Source organism: Notothenia coriiceps, unplaced genomic scaffold, assembly GCF_000735185.1.
Source record: "Notothenia coriiceps isolate Sejong01 unplaced genomic scaffold, NC01 NC01_scaffold00031852, whole genome shotgun sequence".
In the NCBI taxonomy this organism is placed as follows: Eukaryota; Metazoa; Chordata; class Actinopteri; order Perciformes; family Nototheniidae; genus Notothenia; species Notothenia coriiceps.
The window spans coordinates 318,175-341,467 of NW_011364553.1; the positions used below are offsets into that span (position 1 = coordinate 318,175).

A 23,293-nucleotide genomic window follows, 5' to 3' on the forward strand; every position below is an offset into this window, starting at 1 on the left:
GGCTATAGACAAATCATCTGTGTAAATTGTTCAAATGTCAATTTACCAGTATGTGTGTCTGTGTGAATACGTTTTCTTACAGAGTAGGGTGACATCATTGAAAAACGATCTCATCTGCTCACTCAGTATTTCCAGGATTTAAACTGGACGGTTCCAACTGGACAAATTTTTCCTTTCTCTAGAAAATTCTGGAGCAAAAAATGAAACACAAAGCACGCCTTTATGCTTCGAAAAGGGCTTTTTCATTTTAAGGAACTGGACGCAAACTCATCCAGAGTAAAATCAGTGGTTGTACACTTTATCAAACACATATCAAATACACCATTTACACAATGACACTAGCAGGAATGTGTCCCAAGTGAGACGTCAAGACTTAAATGGTATTTCAAAAGATGATTACATGGCACATTTTCGAGAAATACAGGAGTGCTTAAGGTAAGGGTTCATCAGGTGCAAAACCAGTTCCTGTCAAGCATGTGTGTGTCTGACTCCTCGGCAATTTGCACCCTCATGTCTCTGGGGAATTTGACAGCAACATACTGCATGTACCGCGGGGAACAGTCTCAGGCGATTCACGGATACTGGGAAGAGTGAGAGTACAGGAAGAATTGTGGATCAATGAGGAGACTCTTAGCTCTCCTGCAGTTCAGGCGAGGTGAAGGAGAAGTTACGGAACTCCTCCTGGTTGATGGAAGGGATCATAGGGTCATCGATGGGCGTGAGGGTGGGCTCTTCCTGCGTGAAATCTGGGTCAAAGTTGTTGACGTCTTCAGGTGTTTTCTGAAGGGGAAAATACAAAATGATTCATCAGCTGCAACATTTTAGCAAAAACCATGGTTGCAGTCACTAAGACAAGGTCAATCATTACGTAATGTCTGCTGAGTGTCTTGCTTATCATTTATACACACACTATCAAGCTATCCATAAAGTTATTAATGTAACTTACGATCCTTGGCTTGAAGGGCGGCTCTATTTCTCTACGATTCAGCTTCTCCCAATCGATGCCAGTGAAGAAGGCGTGGCTGGTCACAGCGCTCTCTCCGCCCTCTGAGGCCACACAGCCCAGACGCCGGGCCGGGTTTTTGGTCAAGAACTGGGGAAACCAAAAGATTCATGACCTTACAGAAGAAACTTAAAAGGAACAGTATTCTATAGTCACTTGTTGGATATACCTAATGTAGAGGTGTCTGCCTTTCATGAAATATTGTTTAACTAGAGGGCATTTGGCTTGTGGTGCTTCAATTAACAAAATAAATATACATCAAGAACTCAAAAGCAATGTCTTATTTCAGAAAAACTGACCCTGTTACTCAAGATAGTCAACAGACCTAGTGAGCAGTTTCATGAAGGTATTATTTAGTTTGTACTTTGTGGGAAACAAAAAATGTTGTTGAGTTTAGATCTTTATGGCCTCTATCTGAAACACTAGGCAAATTGCACCAAAACAATTTAGATTCATAAATAGCACTACAGGTAAGAGGATTTTGGAATGAACTGTACTTTTAAGACTAAATAAGAAATGTTAAAATGGTGTCAATTTTCAAAAAAATATGACACATAACAGCAGCAACAACCAAGTAGGACTAAACTGGTTGAAAACAGCAAATTATACTTTGTTGCATCTCTACATAGTGAGGAAATATGACTCATGTTATTCAACTAGATCAGACCAGAATGTTTTTGGAGAAGTGCCAAACTCGACTTGAGCCAGCGTGACATCCAGTCAATCCCTTCCTCCCAATTTATGAAAAAACTCACCCTGTGTTGTTACTGGCGCCACCTACAATGCTTTATCTAAAGAGAGTTCAGCTTAGTTCAATACAGTGCAACTGAGGTGTCTCAACTTCCTGGTTTCACAAACAATAAAACAATAGAATAGTTAATCAGCTACATCTGTCCCTCTGCCAGAAATATAGAGGGATGGGTCCAAACAAAACAAACTCAAAATTGGAAAACTTTGTGTTAACTTGCCTCTGGGAGGAAACTGAAAAAAACAAAAAAAAAAACAATATTGAAGTGTTTTGGACAGCTCTGTCTGGGCATTCAGACAAAGCCACAACAAACCTCTGTCTGCACAGCGACAGTGAGCAGACTAACCCAAAGACATTGGAAAGATCGATACAGCTATCAGCTCAAAACACTATTAACTAACAGCGGCCTTAACAACCTCACATACCTCTGCAAAGCTAAGTTCACAAAGAAAGAGAAAGCTGATTAGAGAGACGTCAAATAAATAGAATGGCACTTATGTTGAGAGGAAAAGATAAAGAGGAAATGGTGAATATAAAACACCCTAATGTTGGTTTTGCATAGTTTAGTCCTGTAGCTCACAATCAGACAAGCCTCAGACACATGCCACACCATAAAAATCAACTTGCAGAGACTTGAATCTTGCATCGACACAACAGGACATCTTCCTTCCAGTTGAAGAATCTATTTAATCACTGCATATCTGCTGATATAACAGACTGTCCCTGAGCAGCCCTGCAGTATGTGTGTAGATTTAAAAACCTTGGTTACCAAGGAAATGAATCATTAATCGTTAGGCACTTTACTGTAAATCCCCCTCCGCTTATGTGTTGTTGTATAACATCCTTCTCTCAGGTTGTTGTTGATGTTGTGCTTGCAGGTGATGTTTATGTTTGCTTGCTTCAGTGTTCTTGTACAATGTTAGTGTTGAAGTGTAAATTAAAACACATATTTTTTAGACATTCTTCTTTGGGGACGAAACATTATAGTTTAATGCTTATGCAGTTGCATGTGGGGATTTGCAGCTGTAAGCATGACTGTGATGACGTGATTTGCAGTTATTGAGTTCAAACTTATTTAAAAACCACAGCAGTGCACCAGTATGGCCTTGAAGTGGAAATAACAAACACAGACCAGCAGGGGTCAATCGGTTCAGGAGCTTACAGACCACAAAACTTAAGGAAACTATAACACTGATGCCTTCTTTCCATCCTCAGCAGCACCAGACCTGACACGACAGCATTACTGAATTAAGAAGCCATTCTCCACCACACTAGCAGAAACATACAAGGTCATCAGAAATTACTAGGGCTAGGGCATTTTAATATATATGTTTTTGATTTTCTATTAATCAGATATATAATTTGTTATGCTTCCAGGTTATGTAATGTGGAGGAGTCTAACACAAATATAAATCAAACCTCTTTGCGTTTTGAAAAGATGGCTGACAGTAGAGGAAAGGACATTGAGGATATCAGCTTTTGGCTCACAGATATTGTGATGGGCACTTTATACTTTTTTCTGATGCTGCATAGAAAAGAGGATTTATCAATTATCAAAATGTATTGTTTTATTACTCAAAATGAACTTAACTGAGCTCCAACTGAATGGCCTGCATGCACGAGGAGCACCTCGCAAAGATGAACTTGCAGTATAAATAGTGCAGCAGCGTTCAAATCCCATCACACCGGCAACAAGCATCTCTACGCAACATGTGACTCTGGCAGCAGTAACACAAATCAGCAGGGGACATGGGTCCTGTGCTTCCTCAAGCATGTTGGAGTAACAACAAGGATAAGAGGAGGAGAACAGGGAGGGAGGGAGGAGGCGTGTCGTATTTATAGCCTGTGTGCTGTGGCTGCAGTGGACCATGCCTTAATATAGTTACAGTATGTAAGAGACCCTGGCCAAACAGCTGGCTGGCAGAGCTCCACAGGGCTGTCAGTCACTTTGAAGGACAACAAATAACTAACCCTGATCACAGAAATGCAGAGCAAAGCCGTCCAACCTTTGACATTTTAACATATCATGGAGCAGGCTCGTGTTACTCTGTCCAACAATGCTGGGAATTAGTCTTTTAGAAAATGTTCACAACTTATTGGTTTTTCTCCAACCAGTCATGTGAGGAATTGATTTCCTCTATCATTAGTTTGGTTTAAAAAAAAGTTTCGATGACATGTCTTGCAATTATATATAGTGTAAAATGTCAGACGGAGGCAATCGGGGGATGGAAAATGTCTGGCAAAAAAATAAATAACACAGCAGCTACTACATCCAGCTTTATCCATCAATAGGGCTGCAATGATTATTCACCTTATTGATTATTGGATCAACACGAAAATGTTCACCAACTATTTTGATAATCAATTAAAACTAACAGCAAAAATAGCGGTAGATTCAGCCTCTTAACTCTAACCCTTAACCCTTAACTCTGGAGATGTTCTGCTTTTCTCTGCTTAATATCATATTAAACGGAAATCCTTGGGGTTGAACTCACAGAACAAGATATTACCTTGGATTTGGACATTGAATGGTTTTCTTACATTATAAAACCAGATGATACAATGATTCATATTAAATTCAATTAAGATTGAATAAAAATACATAGCTTTTTCAATAATGACATCTAAATAATCATTGGATGCAGCCCTATTAAGTAAGTTGATGAAAATGAACCTGGACTCACAGATTTGATTATAGTCACTGCCTCATCACTGAGCCAAGATGCATAAACAATCTCTTCATTGAGGATGGATTCAAAGAGGTCATCTTCATTTTCAGCCTCAAATGGAGCGTGTCCTGACAGCATCTCATACAGCAGCACCCCGAGAGCCCACCAATCAACAGAGGGCCCGTATAGCATCTCCTGCAGGATCTGTGGAAACATGCCGCAGCATTAAAGTTAACCACCACAGCACAGAGAGCATTGAAAGCAACTTTTAAAAAAAAACAAGTGGTAGGATTAATAGACTGTTGGGTTAGTGTGTTGCCAGTGAGGCTACACTGAGGAGCAAGTGTTGACTGTTAAAGAAGCCTTTCATAAATCCAGACTCACAGAAAAGTCTCTCAAACATGAGGACACAGAGCATCTTAATCCCTCAATATGAAAACCAAGCACATTTGTAATAAGGGGATTAAGGCTTGTCATGTCTATAGTCGAGCCTTTCACAATTTGACTTCCAGTAAGTCAGGAGAGAGTTTGAGTGGCAGGCACTGAGCGCAGTGTTGGTTTATAGTAGGGTGGTGTGATGGAGAGAGGAAGGCACTGGGAACTGCGTCAAATGAACTCAGAAGACCTCGGTTACAGGAAGTTGAAAGTTGGAAGGAAATGTGTTCTATGTTTCTCTTGTTGCAATCTGGTAAACTGATATAAAACAGAACAAAAATATATGAAAATGTGCTGTAACGCAGGTGAGGTGAATAAAGGGTCCAGATGTCTGTCATTATAGGTAGTTAAGGGTAAAGTTACAGTGAGTTTTTTAAGCACAAGAGCAGAGACTAACCTCGGGCGCAATGTAATCCGGAGTCCCACAGAAGGTTCCTGTGGCCGTGCCTTCAAACATGCCCTCTTTGCACATGCCAAAGTCCGCCAGCTTACAGTGACCGTCTTGGTCAAGAAGAACATTGTCCAGTTTTAGATCCCTGAAAGACAAACATAGAAAGAACCAGAAAATAAAATATCTGTTTTGGGACATTGTTAGCCACGATTATTAATAATACAGAGTAAAGCTGGAAGCTATTATTCAAATGGCCCTCATGATGTCTGGTGTTGGCAACTTTTTGTGTTTATAAAGTCTGTTGTTACTCACGTTTTATTGGTTGGTTCTATTAAATGCTTTATATGGTTATTTCTAACAATGTTACTCTTGGATTTGTGACCTTGCTCTATAAAAATGGGATATATTTAAAAATGTTTACTCACTAATCATCACCCATGAAAAAATGTAATTTACGCCAACAACTGCAGAAATGTCAAGTTTGTGGTCAGACTGCAGTCACACCCTGTCGGTGTTGTTTCTAATTATATCCCATGGAGGTGGACATTTGTGGTGAGACAAAAAGAGAAGGTCTCCTGAGGACAGTGAAGCTCCTGTAGCAGAGGGAGACGGTGACAGACAGCCTGAATGTTAAATGGCTGCCATGAAGAATCAGATGACCACTTAAGCTGGCACCAAGGAAAAGTCCTTTAATGTCAATATTTAGACTGAATTCAGGAGAGGCAAAACCTGGATTAAAAAACTGAAATTAATCCATATTTTACTATTATCAAATAGTACAAATATAATACAAATTATATTATTAAAAGACCTATAGAAGAGTTAGTTCAAGCGACATCCTTGCTACACATTATCAAACTTACCTTTATTACTAAGGTTATAAGATTTTTCATTAGATGGTAGTTGGTTATAAGAACTATAAGAAGTGCTCTGTGTTGTGGAACTAATGAATCACCATGTGAGCATAAATAAATATATATACATAGCTCCTCAGTCAGCGAAGAAAGCAATAACAACATGCATTTATAGTAATTGAATAAATAAGTATCTTCCCCAGTGATATCTGTGAATGTGAAAGGATGGCAAAGATCTCCCCCTGTCAGCTGGTGCTTTGTCATCTGACAGGGAGATTAAACCTTCGAAGTGTGCGATCTGGAGTTGAGCTCTAATCTGCAATCAGGTGACCAAACTTTAGACCAAGGTCATTTTATGGAGAGGAAGCTGTATGGAAGATACTTTGTAATATTACGGGCTGATGCTGAATATAAATGACAACATGTGGGAAAAGCATACAACGTTAAAAAGGAAAATATTTTGTATTTCCTGTCCTTCCAGTAGACAAGGACTCTGATTGATTTCCTCAAACAGGTTGACAAACGCAGAAATTCTCAATGAAAAATGGACAGAGGCTGCCGGTCAAGCTACACTGGCCTGTTTGTATTAATCTGGTTTGCTTTACATAATCAGATTGTGTAACAGTGACTCAGAGGTTCATGGGGACTTTCTGTCGCATTCAGCCTCACATCTAGGCCAAAAGAGAGCTACTCTTACCACTCTGCCGTACAGTACACAACAGGAAAGTGCCGTAGAGGCCAGCCAACTGATTAATGGTTAAGTGGGTGTCTCTGATATATGGCCAAACATTTTCATGCCTCAAAACACTTTCCAGTAGTATTTGTTTCTAGATTTGGTTATGAATGTGTCGTCTGAGATATGAGCCCGTTACCCTGATGGTTTTAAACCCAGTTTTCATTACACATCACTTTGCCTACTGAAACACTAACTGGGTCAGAGATAAAGTTGCAATAATATGAACATTTCCAAAAAAGAGAAGTGGAAGTGCTGACAAACACTGACGCAGATATTATAATACTACTTTTTCATACTGTGGCAAGGGTAAGAGACCAGTACATCCAGACAAACCACCACGGCCTTCTAACATCTTTACAAATAGACATTTGTTGTTCCTCATACTCTAAAACGTTTGATCAACTATTAATGTTGCACCTTTGTATTCCTCATGCTGTTACATTGTCTGAGTTGTTTTGAACAGTTTTATTTTAAACTCTCTAAAATTACCTACTGTACATACCTAACTGTTTTGAGGCAGCTGTACTCTGCCTTGCCAAACTTGTACTCAATGAAACTTAATAAATGAATCAGAAACCATCAGCTGTTCATGATACTGTGTTTATCTCTTGCAGACTCTCCTCACTAGACAAGTGGTGCAAACCAGCCAGTCTGGGTTCAGACCATTTGAAATATAGTAATCAACAAAATGTGACGTTTTTCATATCATGAATGAACCACAGCATTTCCACAGCTTCAAACCTAGGCGGATAATAATTGGACATCTGCTGAAATAACAACTCAGAAGGTCCAAAGCACCACTTCAGCTATGGCTAGAAGCGATATGGCTAAGAGCGATATATCTGGTTGAGTCACGAGAACATGTACTTATAACACATTACAGTGACTTGAGGTCGCTTGCTTATTTTTAAGGCGCTCTGCTGTTATTACACTGGCCTGATGTGCAAGCTGCTCTTTGGCTTGTCATGTTGGTTGTAGCATGCAAACTGTGTGTGGCCTCTCAAGCTAACAGTCATGCTATGTGGTGCAGGCCACACTGAACACTTGGACCTCTAAATATAACCAAGGATTTAGCTCACATGATGCTGGCTTCCTTATCATCATGCACCGGCAGGCACCCAAGGGTTTGAAAAAAAAACACTGAAATATGTGATGCTGGAATACGAGCAGTAAAATGGTTACCATATGAAAAAAGAACACAAAATGATATTATTAAAATTGTAGGTCTGTTTACATCTGTTGTGTACTTGCTGTTTCTATGGTATGAGCCTTGAGGAAAATAAAAATGCTTGGTAAACAGCCCAAGTTTCTGGCTGCAAAACACGCTGGAGCATTTTAATGGGAAACTTCATTAAGGTCTAATGGTTTGAGAAAAGGCTGGGGAGTATATGATTGATGGCTTCAGAAAGTGCTCTGATGTTTCAACTGAAATGGGGAGTGAGAAAATAATGGCTGAATAAACGCACATCCATCTTAAAACAAGTTTACTGCGATTTTGTATTTTCCTCTAATAAAGTTGGACGATTTGCAAAAGAGGATTAGAAAGAATTGAGGCCATTTCTACTGTAGGCATTCATAAAGAGATGCTTGTCTTTGTTTTAAACACTTGAGGGTCTACTCTGAATAATGACCGGAATGACCATCAAAAAACAAAATAATAGTGAAACAAGGCGTAAAGATTTAGAAATCTCAATAATATATAACATTCTTGAAAATACCTTTTAGAGACTCATCAATAGATAAAATACCTGGTTCAGATGGAGACCTACTACAGTAACCTATACTATAGCACAAATGCTTTGAGGGCCTTTCTTTGGACACACATGTTATAATCTATCAGGCCCAGCAAAGCCATTAAAGTTATTAGTGTGCTGTGACTCAGACCTGTAGAGGATGCCTTTGTCGTGCAGGAACATGAGCGCGGAGGTGATCTCTGCTGTGTAGAAACGCGCTCGAGGCTCTTCAAACTTCCTGGACTTCTGGATGTGGAACATAAGATCGCCACCATTCACAAACTCCATCACAAAGAAGAGGCGTTCCTGCAAAAGGAGATGAGATTTATACAAATGCAACACAAGCCACAGTAGCCTCACAGGGGATCTAAAAATCCATGACCATGGCCATGCTGAGATTTCCTCAAGGATGACGCACGCCTGCTTCTCATAAATTTCACATGTCTATTTAATGTATTCCTGTGCAGCTAGAATGTCAGCGGGGCAAAATAAATATTGATCGAAACCCATACATCTTTTTCTCTCAGTAAAGGCTATAGTTGATTTGTGATCGAGAAAATGAAAAGTAGGAGAAAATGAAAAGCAGGAGAACATGATATTCAGGTTTGATCGTAAAGCTTCCTGGAGCCATCAGGACATTCAGTCACAGCTGACTACATTTTACTGCTCTGTAGTTAAGGGTAGTTTAGTATTTAATGTTTAATAATAATGTGCTGCCAGGTAATGCAGACAACACTCAGTGTGGTCTAGCAGGAAGGGAATCTTTAAATCTACGGTCGAACAATTTTTCTGTTACATCTCTACTCAGTTTTGTTGAGTTGACAAAATTGAAAATGCTGTTCACACTGACATTTGAGCTCAAACTTGAAAGTACTTGGACATGTTTCAGTAGGTTCACTTTTACTTGAATTCAATTCAATAGCTTTCTTGAACATTAAAGTAACTAATGCAATTTCCTGTGGTGTTCAGTTTAGATCCACAGCTATGTGTGGCAATGCAAGTTGAGGCTGCCTCTGGGATTTCTTATACTTAATTATACTCATTTATTTTGCAAGACACTTTTCAGACCTTGGTCAACTTGATGTGTGGCCATGCAAGGTGAGGGTTTTTCCGATCAAGATGAACAACCAATGATAAATTGCTGTATCGAAGGTAAATTCCAACTTGACATCATTTGGTAAAAACTGAATTGATATATGCCCACCCATCACCACAGGCGTAAGACATCCCCTCTCTCGCCCTTTCAAAACCTACCCACTTCAAAATGGATGGGAGTTCAAAATGGATTACTCTTTAAAAAATCAACATGTAATACTTATTATAATAGCAATGTAATATGAAAAATGTTTAGTCACGTTTCTTTATTTCCTTACAAGAAAATACTAAGTAATTTCATCACAACCGGCTCAGGAAGGGGCGATGAGATGTCAGATAAAAACTAGTGGTGCGACAAAGGCTTTTCTATGTTTTTTTGTGTGGGTATAACTGGGTAGGGGAGCAGTGTCATACATTCAATTCTTCACTTTGTGCAGCTATATTTATATCCCAGAAGAAGTAGGTCAGTAAAGGTTCGAACAACTGAAGCAGATTAGAAGTGTCCGGTCTGTGAGGCGTCACTCACTCCTCACACATGCACACACAACACTTATAAACTGCTGCCCCCTGCTGACAAATGTACATATTACAATGCTTTGTACCAATCCCACACTAAATGCTGACTGTATCCTCTACTGTGTTTAAGTTGACCATTGGTGTGGTTGGTACACATCTCAAGCAATATGTGTAGGTTCAGTTAATGAACCTGATAAAAGGTGGTGGCAATACACAATGATAAAATATGCAGAAACCACCAATATTATGATATAAGAATGGAAACTGTGCCAAATGATGACTACCAAAGCACTGTGTTGCTTAAAGGAATATGTTAATATAAAAACCTAGAGCTTGAGTGACTGACTTTTACAAAAACATTCATTTAATTTAGAATTATTACACAAGGGTTATACAACAGAAAACTGGTATAATGAAAGCAACATATTAAACATTGGCATATAAGAGATTTAAAGTGGGATATGATTTTATATTTCTGTGCAAGTGAACTACAATAAATATACCTAAGAGACTAAACCAACACTTTATTTTGTGGAAAATATGCAGCTCATTCTTTAGCAATTCAGGCTTGGAATTTTTGCAATACAGTATAAAGAGTTTAGAGAGATACGACAGCCTTTGTTAGCATGGTGCTCTTATCAAGTGAAAACACTTATTCATCCCACCGTTTCATCTCAAAGCATTTCTTCAGGAAAGCAAGGGAGATGGAAAAAAAATGAAAGAAATGATTTCACCTACAATAAAAGCTTACTAAACTGCTCTATAAATGCATGTGTGGTGGACCCGTACTGACCGGCGTCTGGAAGCAGCAGTGCAGCTGTGTGAGGTAGGGGTGACAGCCGGCCAGGGACAGCACCCTCTTTTCAGTCAGGGTGCAGTCCACATCATCGTCCTGCAAAATGATGTCCTTCTTCAAAACCTTGACCGCAAACACTTGGTCTCTGCCGTTTAGTCTCGCCAGCATCACCTGCAGATACAACACAGTAGGATGCACATTGTTTTCTCAAAATATTGCTTCCACTTGATACAAGTCCTATCAGAAAGATGAGGATATGTTCTTCAATATCTTCTGATTATTCCCACCTTGCCAAAGCTGCCTTTTCCGAGAACTTGAAGGAACGTGAAGTCTGAGATGCCCAGTCGAGGGGTCTCCGCCTGATTGTTTTTACTCTCCCTCCTCTCTGTGGGCCCCCCTATGTGACTGGCACTTCTGGCCTGTCAGAAAACAAGTAGATAAAGAAACACCACTTAGATCAGCCCTATTGAAACCACATCTAAATAAAATAAAAACTGAATAGACTCATTCGGTAAAACTCAGGCTTTGTACCAATGAGTTGCGTTTCGAGAGTCCTCCGGCCTGCAGACCCATCTCTGCGAGCTTATTGGCCAGCTCCACGCTGTTGACCCCACAGTTTGGAGCGACGTTGCCTCTGCAGCGGATGTGAACATTCATTTTACAGACTGCAGAGAGAAAACGCAGACAAAAGCACTCAATAAGAGACACATTACAGAAACTTAAGATTTAGAGGGACAGATGTTGATAAGGGTCTTACTTTTACAGTGCAGCCCCTGCTTCACTATTCCCCACAGCAGGGAGCCACAGTGGTCACAGAAAGTGGGCGACTTGTAGTTGTGGATGCTGAACATGTGAGGGATGTTGATGCTGAAGCCCTGGGCTACAGGCTGCGGAGAGAAGATATACAGTACGCTAACCACTGGGGGTGGTAACAGTATTTTTACCTACACATGTTCACATTCAAATTGTCACACAGAGTGCATTGAGGGGAATGTTAGTTCCTATTTGTGTCACACTCGGACCCCCTTTCAGTGTATTGCTGCATTTGCTTCTCTCTGAATTTCCCAAAGGAAGAGAAACTTGTCACGCTCAGCAGAAAATAGTAAGACGGAGCAAAAGTGACACGTTTAAAATGCTAAAACAAGATCACATGTATTTATAGAAACGTATAAAAAAAGCATGGGTGGAAAACTATAGTGTTCTGGTTCAGTGATCAGCTCAACACAGAAACAGGAACCTGTACGGTCTGCTGATTGCTGCAGCTGTTAATTAGGGGTGTGTGTGTGTGTGTGTGTGTGTGTGTGTGTGTGTGTGTGTGTGTGTGTGTGTGTGTGTGTGTGTGTGTGTGTGTATCCTGTATTACACACAAATTACTTGAGAGGTGAAAAACAATAGCTGTAACACGCTTGTGTCCCTGAAACCTTCTGACACACTCATTACCTTGTTATTGACCAAATGATCTGTATTGAGTCGAAATCCTGCTGCTATAAGAGCCTAGTGTAACTGTGTACAGACAGTGTTGTGTTAAATTGTTCTTACCTGCTCTTTGATTTCTTTCTTCATGCGTGGACACATGGTGACGATCAGCTGGTGGCATCTTTTGTGAACCACACAGGTACACACTGGAGAAAACAACCACTCAACGTCAAACTCTCAACTCATGTTTTAAGGATATCTTCAATGATAAATGCTCATTTGTTTGTCAATGTTATTTGAATCTGAGAATAGTTTGGAGGATTTAAATACATTTGGTCCTGCAATACACAACTCTTGCAGTTTAATCCAAGTCTTATTTTAACCAGAAGTATACTCAGTACCGTCTAAACACAAGCGTTTAGAGGAAAATCTAACTATTTAAAGATCAGACTTGGGATAAAATGCAGGGGTCTTATGAAAGTTTGTAAACTGATGATTGGATATCGTTTTGCTGTTGGTAAATGTTTTCCCCATTTACTTCTATTCATTTGAAACATTCTCTACTTTTTCTATGTTATACAAATTGTGCTTTTGGGATAGATGTATGCTTTTACTGTGGCAGAAAGAGAACATAATGTCTGCTCACCTTGGCACTGGTAGCCCTGTTTTCCAAATACACCCCTATGAACAGAGAAACAGACACAGTGAGATCCAGTTTACAGTCCACACACAGATACTGTGCGTGCAGACAGCAGGGACTCTCACCAGATGAACTCTCTGCAGTGGAAACAGAAGGTGGGTTGACGGAGGAAGGTAGACATGAACTTGTGTCCGTTGACCTGGTGGATCCTCCGTCTCACGGCCCCCTGTCGCTTCCTCGTGAACTGCTTCTTCTTCTCTTTCACTATGGCGTCGTCTGACAGAAAACAATGACAAGGAAAGTTTGTTAAGAGCAAAAGAGAAAACAAAAAGAGAGCGACAAAAGAACTTTTAAAAAAAACCTACCTCTCTGTGTGATTACTAATAATAAATTAAATGTATTCATTATATTGTATTTAATTACTGCTATTATTTCATAATAATTATCATTATTTATTATAATTGTATATATTTTTTTAATACTGTTAAAAAGTGCTATAAATAAAGATTGTTAATGCTAATTAGAATCAATAACCGCCATAATGTTGTGGGATTAATTTAAAGCAGATATAATCAATACCTCTATTTGAAAAATTGATCACATTACTACAACTATACGTGATAGCAGACACCCACGATGAACTGTAATTAGTTTTGCTCTAATAGCGTCATTTTCAGCCACGACAGGCTGCTATTCAAGCCTGAAAAGCCCCCACAGACCACCCGCTGTACTCTACGTGCTCTGCAGCGAACAGTAGACAGACACATTTAGCAACTGGCTGGTTAACGCGGTGTAGCGCTCTGCATCTATAGGGCCATAGTTTCCACAGGCATGGTGCAGAGCGCTCGATGACAGTGTGATTATTGTTAGATTTGTGTTGGCTACAAAGTTCAATTTCAACTAAAAGTATTCCAGATGTTTTTGTTTTGTTTTTTGTGATCTTTACAGAAAGTGACATGGGTGTTTATGGTTATTTGTCACCAGATTAATGTAAAGGGATATAAATGTAAGATTGGCTCGATATAGAATCACCTAAACACTGAAAAATAGACAGTCTTTGCATTTCAGAAGCTGGAAGCTTAATTTATTTTGGCCTTCTTGCTTGATAACAATATGAAGTAAATGAATAAAAAGGTCATTTTCTTTTCATGATGGACTAATCATTAATCAACAAATTGTTTCAGTACAAGCCAATCTTCCGAAATCTTTTTTAAATATTTGCCAATGCCAGGTGCAATACTCCCTCTTTGACATGAAGTTCTCAAAAAGGTTTTTAAACGCAAACAAATATCGGAATAAGAAGAATGTAATCGATTTATTTTCCGACCCTAGCTGTTGTGTGACAAAGGTCAGCTAACATACAGGACAAGAATGTAAGACAGATATAATTAAAATGTCACATAGCATTGTGTACATTTGTGTCTTCTACGTCTACCTTTGTGCAGCTTTCTGTTTTGGCTCCTTATGTTGTAGCTTGACTAAAGTATAAGCTAAGTGTTGTAGAGCTATAGTGAGATGATGAGAAACCACACATACATTGCGGAAACATCACCGCTGAGCCCCCGCCTTCCCCCTGTAAACAGCATATTTGTGGTAGAAGTGTTAAAAGTTTTTTGAACAGCACGCTTTTACTCTACAAACCTTTTATCATATGCTCAACCGCTTAGATTTTCTATGAAAGAGGTCAATTGTACAATAATAAACCCATTCGTTTACATTCTTCTTATTAAGGTGGGGTAGGTAAGTTTGAGAAACCGGCTCGAGATACACTTTTTGTTATATTCCATGGAATGCTCTTAATATCCCGATAGCAATGAATATCTTAAGTGCTTTGACAACAAATCCATACAAAAATGTCATCTGTGGAAGCTGTAAAAAGCACGACCAATCATTTTAGCCGGTCAAGCTAAAATAACTGTTTCTCCAAAATGACCTACCCCACCTTTAAGTATCAGTGTAATTCGCATGATGAGGGGAACATACTTTGTGGTTTTCCAAATGAATGACCCTGAGGATATTTTAATGTGCACAAACAAACGTCATTTGAGCTTTTGTTTCTCTTATGAGCAAATAGTTTTCCTGATGTAACAAATAGAAATAAAGCCGTTCATTGCATCAAAACATTTTTGAAGACTTATTACTCATTTTGCACACGTATAATAATATATATCAATAGAATAATCTTATTTTGAATCACAAGCTATTTAAAGTTTAGATAATACTATTGAAAAAGGCACAGAGACTATCTATTTAAAAAAGAAAGGCTGAACATCTCTATTGTTTGAGGCCTATCTCATTTATTTCTTTATGATTAAATAAAATGTTAGTGTTTTGTGAGGTTTGGCAGGTAGTGAGGCATGCTGGCAGCAGATTAGAAAGGTGTACCATCAGAGGCAGAGTACCCACTAGATTACAAGACTTCTGCTTCAAAAGTCCTGCAAGGTCACTTCCCTCTCGTCTTATTTCATTTCTTCAACTCATTGTGAAACCATGACATAGATATCTCTGCTAAAGATGTCCTCAGTGTTGGAGTCTTCTGACGTCTAAAGAAAGCTTTCCTTTCATCATAGAAATATCTGACATACCAGACACATACTAACCTCCCGAGTCACACACAAACATGGATTCACACTTTTTGTCAAGCGTCTTTTATTATTACTACACAGTTGGACTATGTATTTCATTGCTGATATCTGATTATTATCTAAAAACAGGCGTCAGTGTGTCAGACTGGAAAAGACAAGACGGTTCCTAAATGAGGTGGTATAATCGTTATTAAAGTGGATGTGAAAAAGAAACAAAACGGAAAAGTGTTTGAGTGCTGTTTCTGCATGGGAGGAAACATGAATCTGCCTTTAGATCCACAGTAGCAGCCTTACCATCAATGAAGGATCCAGTGAGTGCAATATGAACGTAAACCTTGCCCTCTGGCTCCAAGTCCATCTGCAGACACACAAACAGAGAGGGCAATTACATTTTGCATAGTCAAATAGCCAAACGGAGACAGTATGGAACAGATATTTGTATACTCTAAAATTATACGACACCAAATCAACATTTGTATAATAAATGACATATATATCGGACAAAAGTAGAACAGAAATATGGCATTATATAACTATGCGTTTTGTTATTCCGCGTTAGTGCTTTAATGAAAGTAACTGGGTTAAAACAGGCGTATGAGATGAGATATCTTTCTTCAGTGTGTACTTAATGTCTGAGGAATTTGGACACCGCGGCAGAGAGAAAACAAAGCAGGTCTGGCAGGTCGGGCTGGTGGCAGAGTTTGTTGTGATTTGACGCTCAGCTGAGAGTGACTTACAAACGTCTGAATATGCATTTAAAGAACTTCATACAGAAAATGGTCTTTTTAGAGATGGATACACAGAACAGGAGATAGTTCCTGTAGAAACCACTGAGTGGAAACTTAGGTCACTGTAAGGAGCTATTTATGTTACACACACACCCACCTGGAAAAGAATGGTTAGCCACAAAGCATTTCATGACAGGGTTCAATCACTTTATCTATAATTGTTTTGTTTTAAGTAACCTGGTCATATCCTCTTTCTGGATCTACACTCTATACCTAAAGTTTGACTTCCTGTCTCTGGTGTTTTCACCTTTGCTAACTCTAGCCATGGGCTACAGAAACTAAAGAGCTGCAAAGCATTTCAGAAATATCTCTTTCTAGTGAAATAGCTCAACACAAGCTGTTGTCAAATCTGTTGTCAAAACCTTACACATTGGCTAGAGGCTTGCCTTAAGAAAGAATTTTATCACAGAACTATGAAGGCGTTCACCTTTTCTGTCAATTTGATCTAAGTGAAGCAAGATATATTTAGTTGTTTTCTAGTTTTTCATGCTGAATGACTTATTTAAAAGAAGATGTTATTATGACGACCACAAACTGTTCCGTCTGCTGCCGTCTGGCAGGCGGTACCGCAGCATCAGGACTAACACCACCAGGACTAACACCACCAGACTCAGAGACAGTTTCATCCCACAGACCATAAGACTGTTAAACATCTGAACTTTTGAAACAACATCCACAACATTAATCTGGCTGCAATTTAGAAATGATTTATGTAACATCAGTCCGGTTCTGAAGTCTTTACACTGGCTTCCAGTCGACCAAATAATTGATTTTAAAATACTATTGCTAGTTTTTAAATCACTAAATGGCTTAGGACCGAGGTTTATAGACGATCTCCTGCATAACTATGAACCATCCAGCAGTCTCAGGTCCTCTGGGTCGGGTCTGCTCTCTGTTCCAAGAATAAGAACTAAACATGGAAAAGCAGCGATAATGGCTATCCGGAGTTTCAGACATGTAATAACAGTTCAGATCATGGGGACACTAACGTCCTCCCGCCCGACTCGCCAGCTTTGCCCGCCTCACCCACGGAGGCGGGGCATCCGCAGCCGTCTTCGTTGCCCCAAACACCACCACCCCTCGGTGGCCCGCAAGTGTCAGAGGACCTCGGCAAAACAGAGCCTGCCCAGGTATATTTAAAAAAGTACCCAACTCGCCTGTACAGTGGGGTAAGGCGCTCATTTTGCAGCACATGGTTTCAAAACAGAGATTGGCTGGAATATTCCTGTAAAAAACATGTCATCTTCTGCTATGCATGTAGACATTTCGGTCTTAAAAGGGGAGTGATTTGTAAAATATCCATAAAGAAAAAGTAAATCTGTTTATAGTTCTGTTTCATATGGGTGTTGAGATGTATCCTTATCTCTTCATTTTGCTCTGAAAATGCACCAGATTGATGCTTTTAACTTCAATTTAAAAAAAAAAAAAATCTTCCAGGGGGAGCATGCCCCCGGACCCCCCTAGAGGAGGTGAAGACACCCCTAGAGGGTGTTAGGTCCACTCCCCACTTATAAAAATAGCACTTTACCACTGCACCCTCTCTAATCTCAGATGCACCCTGAGTCATTTTGTTCTGGAACCGGGCCTGACGTCCGCTGAAACACTTCCTATTTTCAAATCCAGACTAAAAACATATCTCTTTGCCACTGCTTTTAATTGAGCTATTCATACTCACACTGCAGTATGCCTTTTATTCATGTATTCTGTACCTGCTGTGTTTATTTATTTATTTCATTATCTTTGCTTTTTATGCCTGTTTTTAAAATGCCATTTAATAATGTATTTATGCTGTATTTATTCTTAAATGTCTTTTGTTTTTATTTTGTAAAGCACTTTGAATTGTCGCGTGCTGAAAGGTGCTATATAAATAAAATTGCCTTGCCTTCCCTAATATATCATATTCAATCACTTGCATATAGACTCTTGTTGTGCTATTCCACTATATCGTAGTAACATATTTGTTCTTGTTGTATTTACTTGCACTATTTTTTCAGTTTTTCGGTTTTATTGTGTTGCACTGTTGGACTGCTGTGACCTAAGATTTTCATCGTCATAACTACACTGTAGCTATGTACGCATGACCAATAAAAGCCTTGAACCTTGATCTGGTTTAATCATCTAATTAAATTGAATTTCTTTAAGTTAAGACGGCCTCTGAAGACTGTGAATTTTGTCCTCCGTCACTCACAATACTTTAGAAATGCACGGTTAACTCTTTTAACTCTAAAATAGAAGTGTGTGAAAGCAGCATAACAATGTAGGTAAAAAGCAGAACACTTAATGCTGCATCACAAAGGAGGAAGTTTCTTTCTTTTTTTAAACAGGACATGGGTCCCGTTTCAGTCGAGCAAGCAGTACTCTTTGCTGGAAAATGTGAGGGGCTTTCTTCAACCTATTTTCAATTTCAACGCTCCTCAGAAGGACTTGATTGCTTAAAGAAACCTACATATTCTGAAATTAAAGAGCTCAGTGGAACGAGTCAAACATGTCACAACACAGGCAAAGGAAACTGGCCTCATGTGTCTAGATGTCATATGGTGAATGTCTCAGACTGATGATGTCAGCGCTGACAATGATTTCAAGATAAAAGAAGGAGTTGAATGACTAGAGATCAAGTGTTTTTGGGGTTTAAGTTCATCAAACTGGACTCGGTGTACAGACGGGGGTGAAGAGAGATATATGGAGCACTGACAGTGAGTATTTTCATAGTGAGCCCTCAAGCAGCATTCAGGTGATGGGAACGCTGTGATAAGCAGCAGCAGCGTGGGCGTGTGCAGGCTTGAGCCTCGGTCTCTGCTGCCTCACACTTGAAACAAACCAGCCCAGCACTTCTTGTGCAAAAAAAAACCTTTCACAGTTAGGATTTAGCAGATAACAACTTCAAGCAAGGGTCTTTTCGTGAGAAAGTTAATCACATGTTCTGAAACTGCAAGGCGCGACCCACTTTCACACCACCTCCCCTTAACTTTTGAGGGTCTTGGTATAGGTGTGGGCATAGCTTTCTCTAAAGATTTTTTGAATTTAATTCTTTGTCAATGTACTGCTTAAAATATACATAAACATGTACATTTTTCACATAAAGATTTGTATGTATCATCATTTTTACTCATATAATTAATGTAATGCTGGAGGAAGAGAAACTTGTTAGCCTTGAATATTTACTGATATAATAATTTATGTACATTCTTTATTTGTAAATGTTTTCATTACTTTTTTTTTAATCTCTTTTGTATGTGTTTGTTTTGCTTTGTCAAAGCAAGTGGTAAATATAGCGTCTTGTCATGGACGTTCTTAAGGGAACCATACTCGATTGTTGAAATACTTGTCAAGCTATATTGAAAATTCTATAATTATAGTGAAAATGTGTGTAAGTGCCACATTTGTCAAACTCCATATCGCTGCAACTTTTCGACAGTGCGTTGCAAGGTCATAGTAAATGTCTGGTGTGAGGTGATCAAATACAGAAGTGGACAGATGGTCAGTGAGGTAAGGTGGACAGAATTTACATTTTAATTATGATTTTTTTTTTACATTTAAACTTTTGGTATTTAAGCATTTGCCCCCAAAACTACTTTTTGCTGCATAATTCAAAAAACTGTATTGTCGGAAGCCAAATGTCAGTAGAAGAGAGAAAGCTGTATGTGATGAGAATGCAGCAGTAGGTAGTGATACCAGCGGGCCGAGACAGGCTCAGGTTACATTCACCAGCACCTGCACTGGCTAATAATCCTAGAAGGATGCAAATAAGCAAGACCAGGGAAACTCCAGGTGATCAGTTTTTTGTGTATGTCTGGAAGACAGTGAGACTAATATGATACTCTACGTAAAGCATTTAATCTGAGCTTTGATGTGGTGCCTTTTTGATCCTGAACTGTGCATTAGGAAGTGTGGGAGTTTTATCACCACACATTTATTTGCACATGTAGGTCAAATGTTGCGCAGGCAAGTCTGATGCAAGTCAGATTGTGCACTCTGCATGGAAGAATAACAAGTCTTTATGAGCAGAATTCGCACCTTTCCACAGAGGTGGCTCATGTGGTTTCAGACCACATTGGCCAATGATCTAAGTAGAAGATTCTAAGCCAATGAGTGCAAGACATGAGAGGTCCATGTCCGCTACATACTGCCCAAACTCAGACATGAAGATGTGAATATGTGAGGGTGTGAACACTGTGAATACAAGGTAGTGGGGATGTTTTCAGCAAGAACAACAGCCAACGTTACTCACAGTGATGGGGAGATGTGTTGTGAACAAATTAGCATGTTTGTTTCCCGAACCTGCTCTCAAACACTGTTTAGGAGAAATTAAAATATTCACAGTTACTATAATGTCCCATAAGGAGTCTACATAACTTCTGACCTCTCAATTGACTTTTCATTTTCAATCTACCTACAGGAACTACATTTTAGTAAAGTAAATTGGGAAATACTATTAGAATATTCATGTTTGAAATTTGAGACTATAGGTTCCTGTACCAAAATATGAGATTGGACTGGTGGGGGTTTAAGTGCCCCCTGCCTCCTTAAACCCTAATGATTGTGTCAGTAGGCCGATATCTCAGCCATGGATGTGTTTGTTCTTCTCATTGTCACGATGTGATAACCATCATTGAAACACATTAAACATGGGGCAGTTATTGTGTTGTGTTGACAAATCAATAAGTAAAATAATCACCATTAAAAAGGATTGTTAATATTATTTTTTGATGCATATGCCAGAAAAATTGGTGGTGTGCCCTCCAATATGGAGACATCCTGATTTTGTTCAGTTTTATATCAAATTAAACTAAATATATTTGGGTTTATGACGACAAATTGCAGTCTATATCACTTTGGACTTAGAGAAATGGGAAATAACTTTTTCAAAACAATCAATGGAGGGAATAAAAGGCAGATAATCGATAATGGAAATAATTTAGTTGAATGATATTGGGGTGGGGATGTGTCAGGGGGGCCCCAAGGATACATGTGTATCATCGTAGTAAAGGAATCCGGCCCGGATTAGGGTCATTAGGATCTGAAACCATGTTTACAATAAGTGCTCTTACTAGGCAGTGTTTACTTCGCACTCACCCATCCATCGAAGGTCTCTCCTGTGTTGGAGGTTTGGATGAGGTCCTCAAACTGGATGATGCAGTTGGCCACAAAGTCATCATATCCGATGGGAGTATCGTGAAAGACTGCCAACTCGATTTGTTTCCCGTCGCTCACGTTGAGGCAGAACTCCTCGTTGAACGTCGGTGTGTTGGTTTTCTGTTTGGTGAGAGTTTGTCCAATTTTCGTGTCGTCTACCTTCACTACAATGTAGGGGTCCAGGCCGGGGGGGGCTTTGTTGAAGATGACCGAGTGGCGCAGGGAGAAGGTGGTGGGCTTCAGGCCCACCGCCTCACCGATCCGGAGCTTCAGATAGCCATTAAACTTCATGTTCACACAGCTAGTTCAGCCAAAGGCGAAAAAAACACTCAAAATGCGGAAAAAATAAATTAAAGAACATTCATGCGCACTTCATATCAACACTGACCAATGAAAGATGGGTTCATAGTTTACGCTCCAACTGTCTGCTCTTTGTTGCATTCATTCTGATTTGTACCTGCTCCAGGCGACTCTCAGCACGGATATGTTTCTGACACACAACGCTCCTCTGTCTCGGTGTGAACCTGTTTGCAAGAAGTTTCAGTAAGGAGGAAGCCACACCACATACATGCAGAGGAGGCGCCAGTTCCGCGTAACAAAGTCACAGAAAACACACAAACACGACAAACACAACCTGTCACTGTTGGATTGGTATGTCACATGGTTGGATTTGTAGTTCTTAGTTTATAAAGAGGAGTCTGGAACTACGTTCACCACGATGCACCACTGAAGGTGTTGTGAAGGCTCACCTGTCCTGTGCTGAGTGGAGAAATGGCGCCGTCTAGCGGACAGTATAGCAAATGACAGAAAAGGGCTTTCTTCCTTCCTTCCTTTCTTTCTTAGTTATCCAATTCTGCACTGTAACCTTTAATCTTACATTTTATACCTATGTTTTCAAATGTTGTCTTTGCTCTTTTTGTGTTTAAGATTTGTTTATTTTGCACTTCAATGTATTGCTTTTGATCTTTAGCGTAGAACAATTTCTTTGTTGCGTAAATGTACTAAAACTAACCTTGCCAGAAAAACACTAAATCATTTCCTATGGTGCATACCAATTAATGGCTGTAATTTTAGGGCTGAATGTATTTGTAAATATTAATAATAAATAAATGCATTTCGTGTTTTTCCCCCAGAAGCCAAAAGTCGGGACTCCTCATTCATGTTGGAAATTAAAAGGGAAATTAATCATAATGTTGGGGGACTAAAAGAAAAGAGAGACAACAAATGGTTTTACTTTGAGTAGCTTGAGATTGAAAAAAGGAGAATATGGATATGGTTCAGCTCAAAGTGCATTTAGACTCAACACAATTCTACTCATGCATTTAGGTAAAATGAAATGCTGTGTCACACTGACATCACAACTGTAGAACAACCTGTGATGGTTTACATTTGTGATGACATGATTTTTCTAATTAAAAGTCAATCATCAGGATATAAAAGTCAGAGTTAGGACTAGGGAAAAAAAGTCCAAAATACTGAACATAATTAAGTCCAGCTTTTCAAATGCAATATGTGCTGCTTTTGTTTGTTTTCTCTAGTGTCTACTCAGTATTATCCTTTTTTCTTATCTTCTTTAAATGCAATTCTCTCTCCTTCGCACTCTTTCTCTCTTCCTCTCTCTGAAAGTGCTCTGCCTGCTCCATCCATAAATGCCAGGATCAAAGTCTCCACTTTATTGGTGTTAGACTTGACCTCTGACCCCACTCTGCCAAATGTCAGCGCTCCCCATCTCTCTGCTCTGCTCCAGCTGTTATA

The 23,293-nt window shown here is 39.4% G+C and overlaps 1 protein-coding gene across 1 annotated transcript; it reads right to left on the reverse strand.

Annotated features, from left to right (window-relative positions):
- Nucleotides 1-277: 277 nt before the first annotated feature.
- prkcha (protein kinase C, eta, a) lies at nt 278-22,150 on the reverse strand. Its single transcript, XM_010788379.1, has 14 exons — nt 21,479-22,150; nt 15,912-15,975; nt 13,158-13,308; nt 13,039-13,073; nt 12,516-12,598; nt 11,734-11,863; nt 11,508-11,641; nt 11,264-11,395; nt 10,974-11,147; nt 8,721-8,875; nt 5,253-5,391; nt 4,436-4,624; nt 947-1,093; nt 278-780 (listed from the first exon to the last, which is right to left on the reverse strand). The coding sequence occupies exons 1-14, from the start codon at nt 21,827-21,829 to the stop codon at nt 631-633; spliced, it is 2,034 nt and encodes a 677-aa protein (XP_010786681.1). The 5' UTR covers nt 21,830-22,150; the 3' UTR covers nt 278-630.
- Nucleotides 22,151-23,293: the final 1,143 nt, after the last annotated feature.

What these genes read in the sequence shown, in the direction of transcription:
- prkcha (XM_010788379.1), bottom strand. Translation starts at nt 21,829, where the DNA reads ATGAAGTTTAATGGCTATCTGAAGCTCCGGATCGGTGAGGCGGTGGGC. An exon ending in GACAAAGGCATCCTCTACAG is followed by an intron (nt 5,392 to 8,720) that starts GTCTGAGTCACA and finishes TTTGTCTTTCAG; the next exon opens with GGATCTAAAACTGGACAATG. An exon ending in CGGATTACATTGCGCCCGAG is followed by an intron (nt 4,625 to 5,252) that starts GTTAGTCTCTGC and finishes ATGTTTCCACAG; the next exon opens with ATCCTGCAGGAGATGCTATA.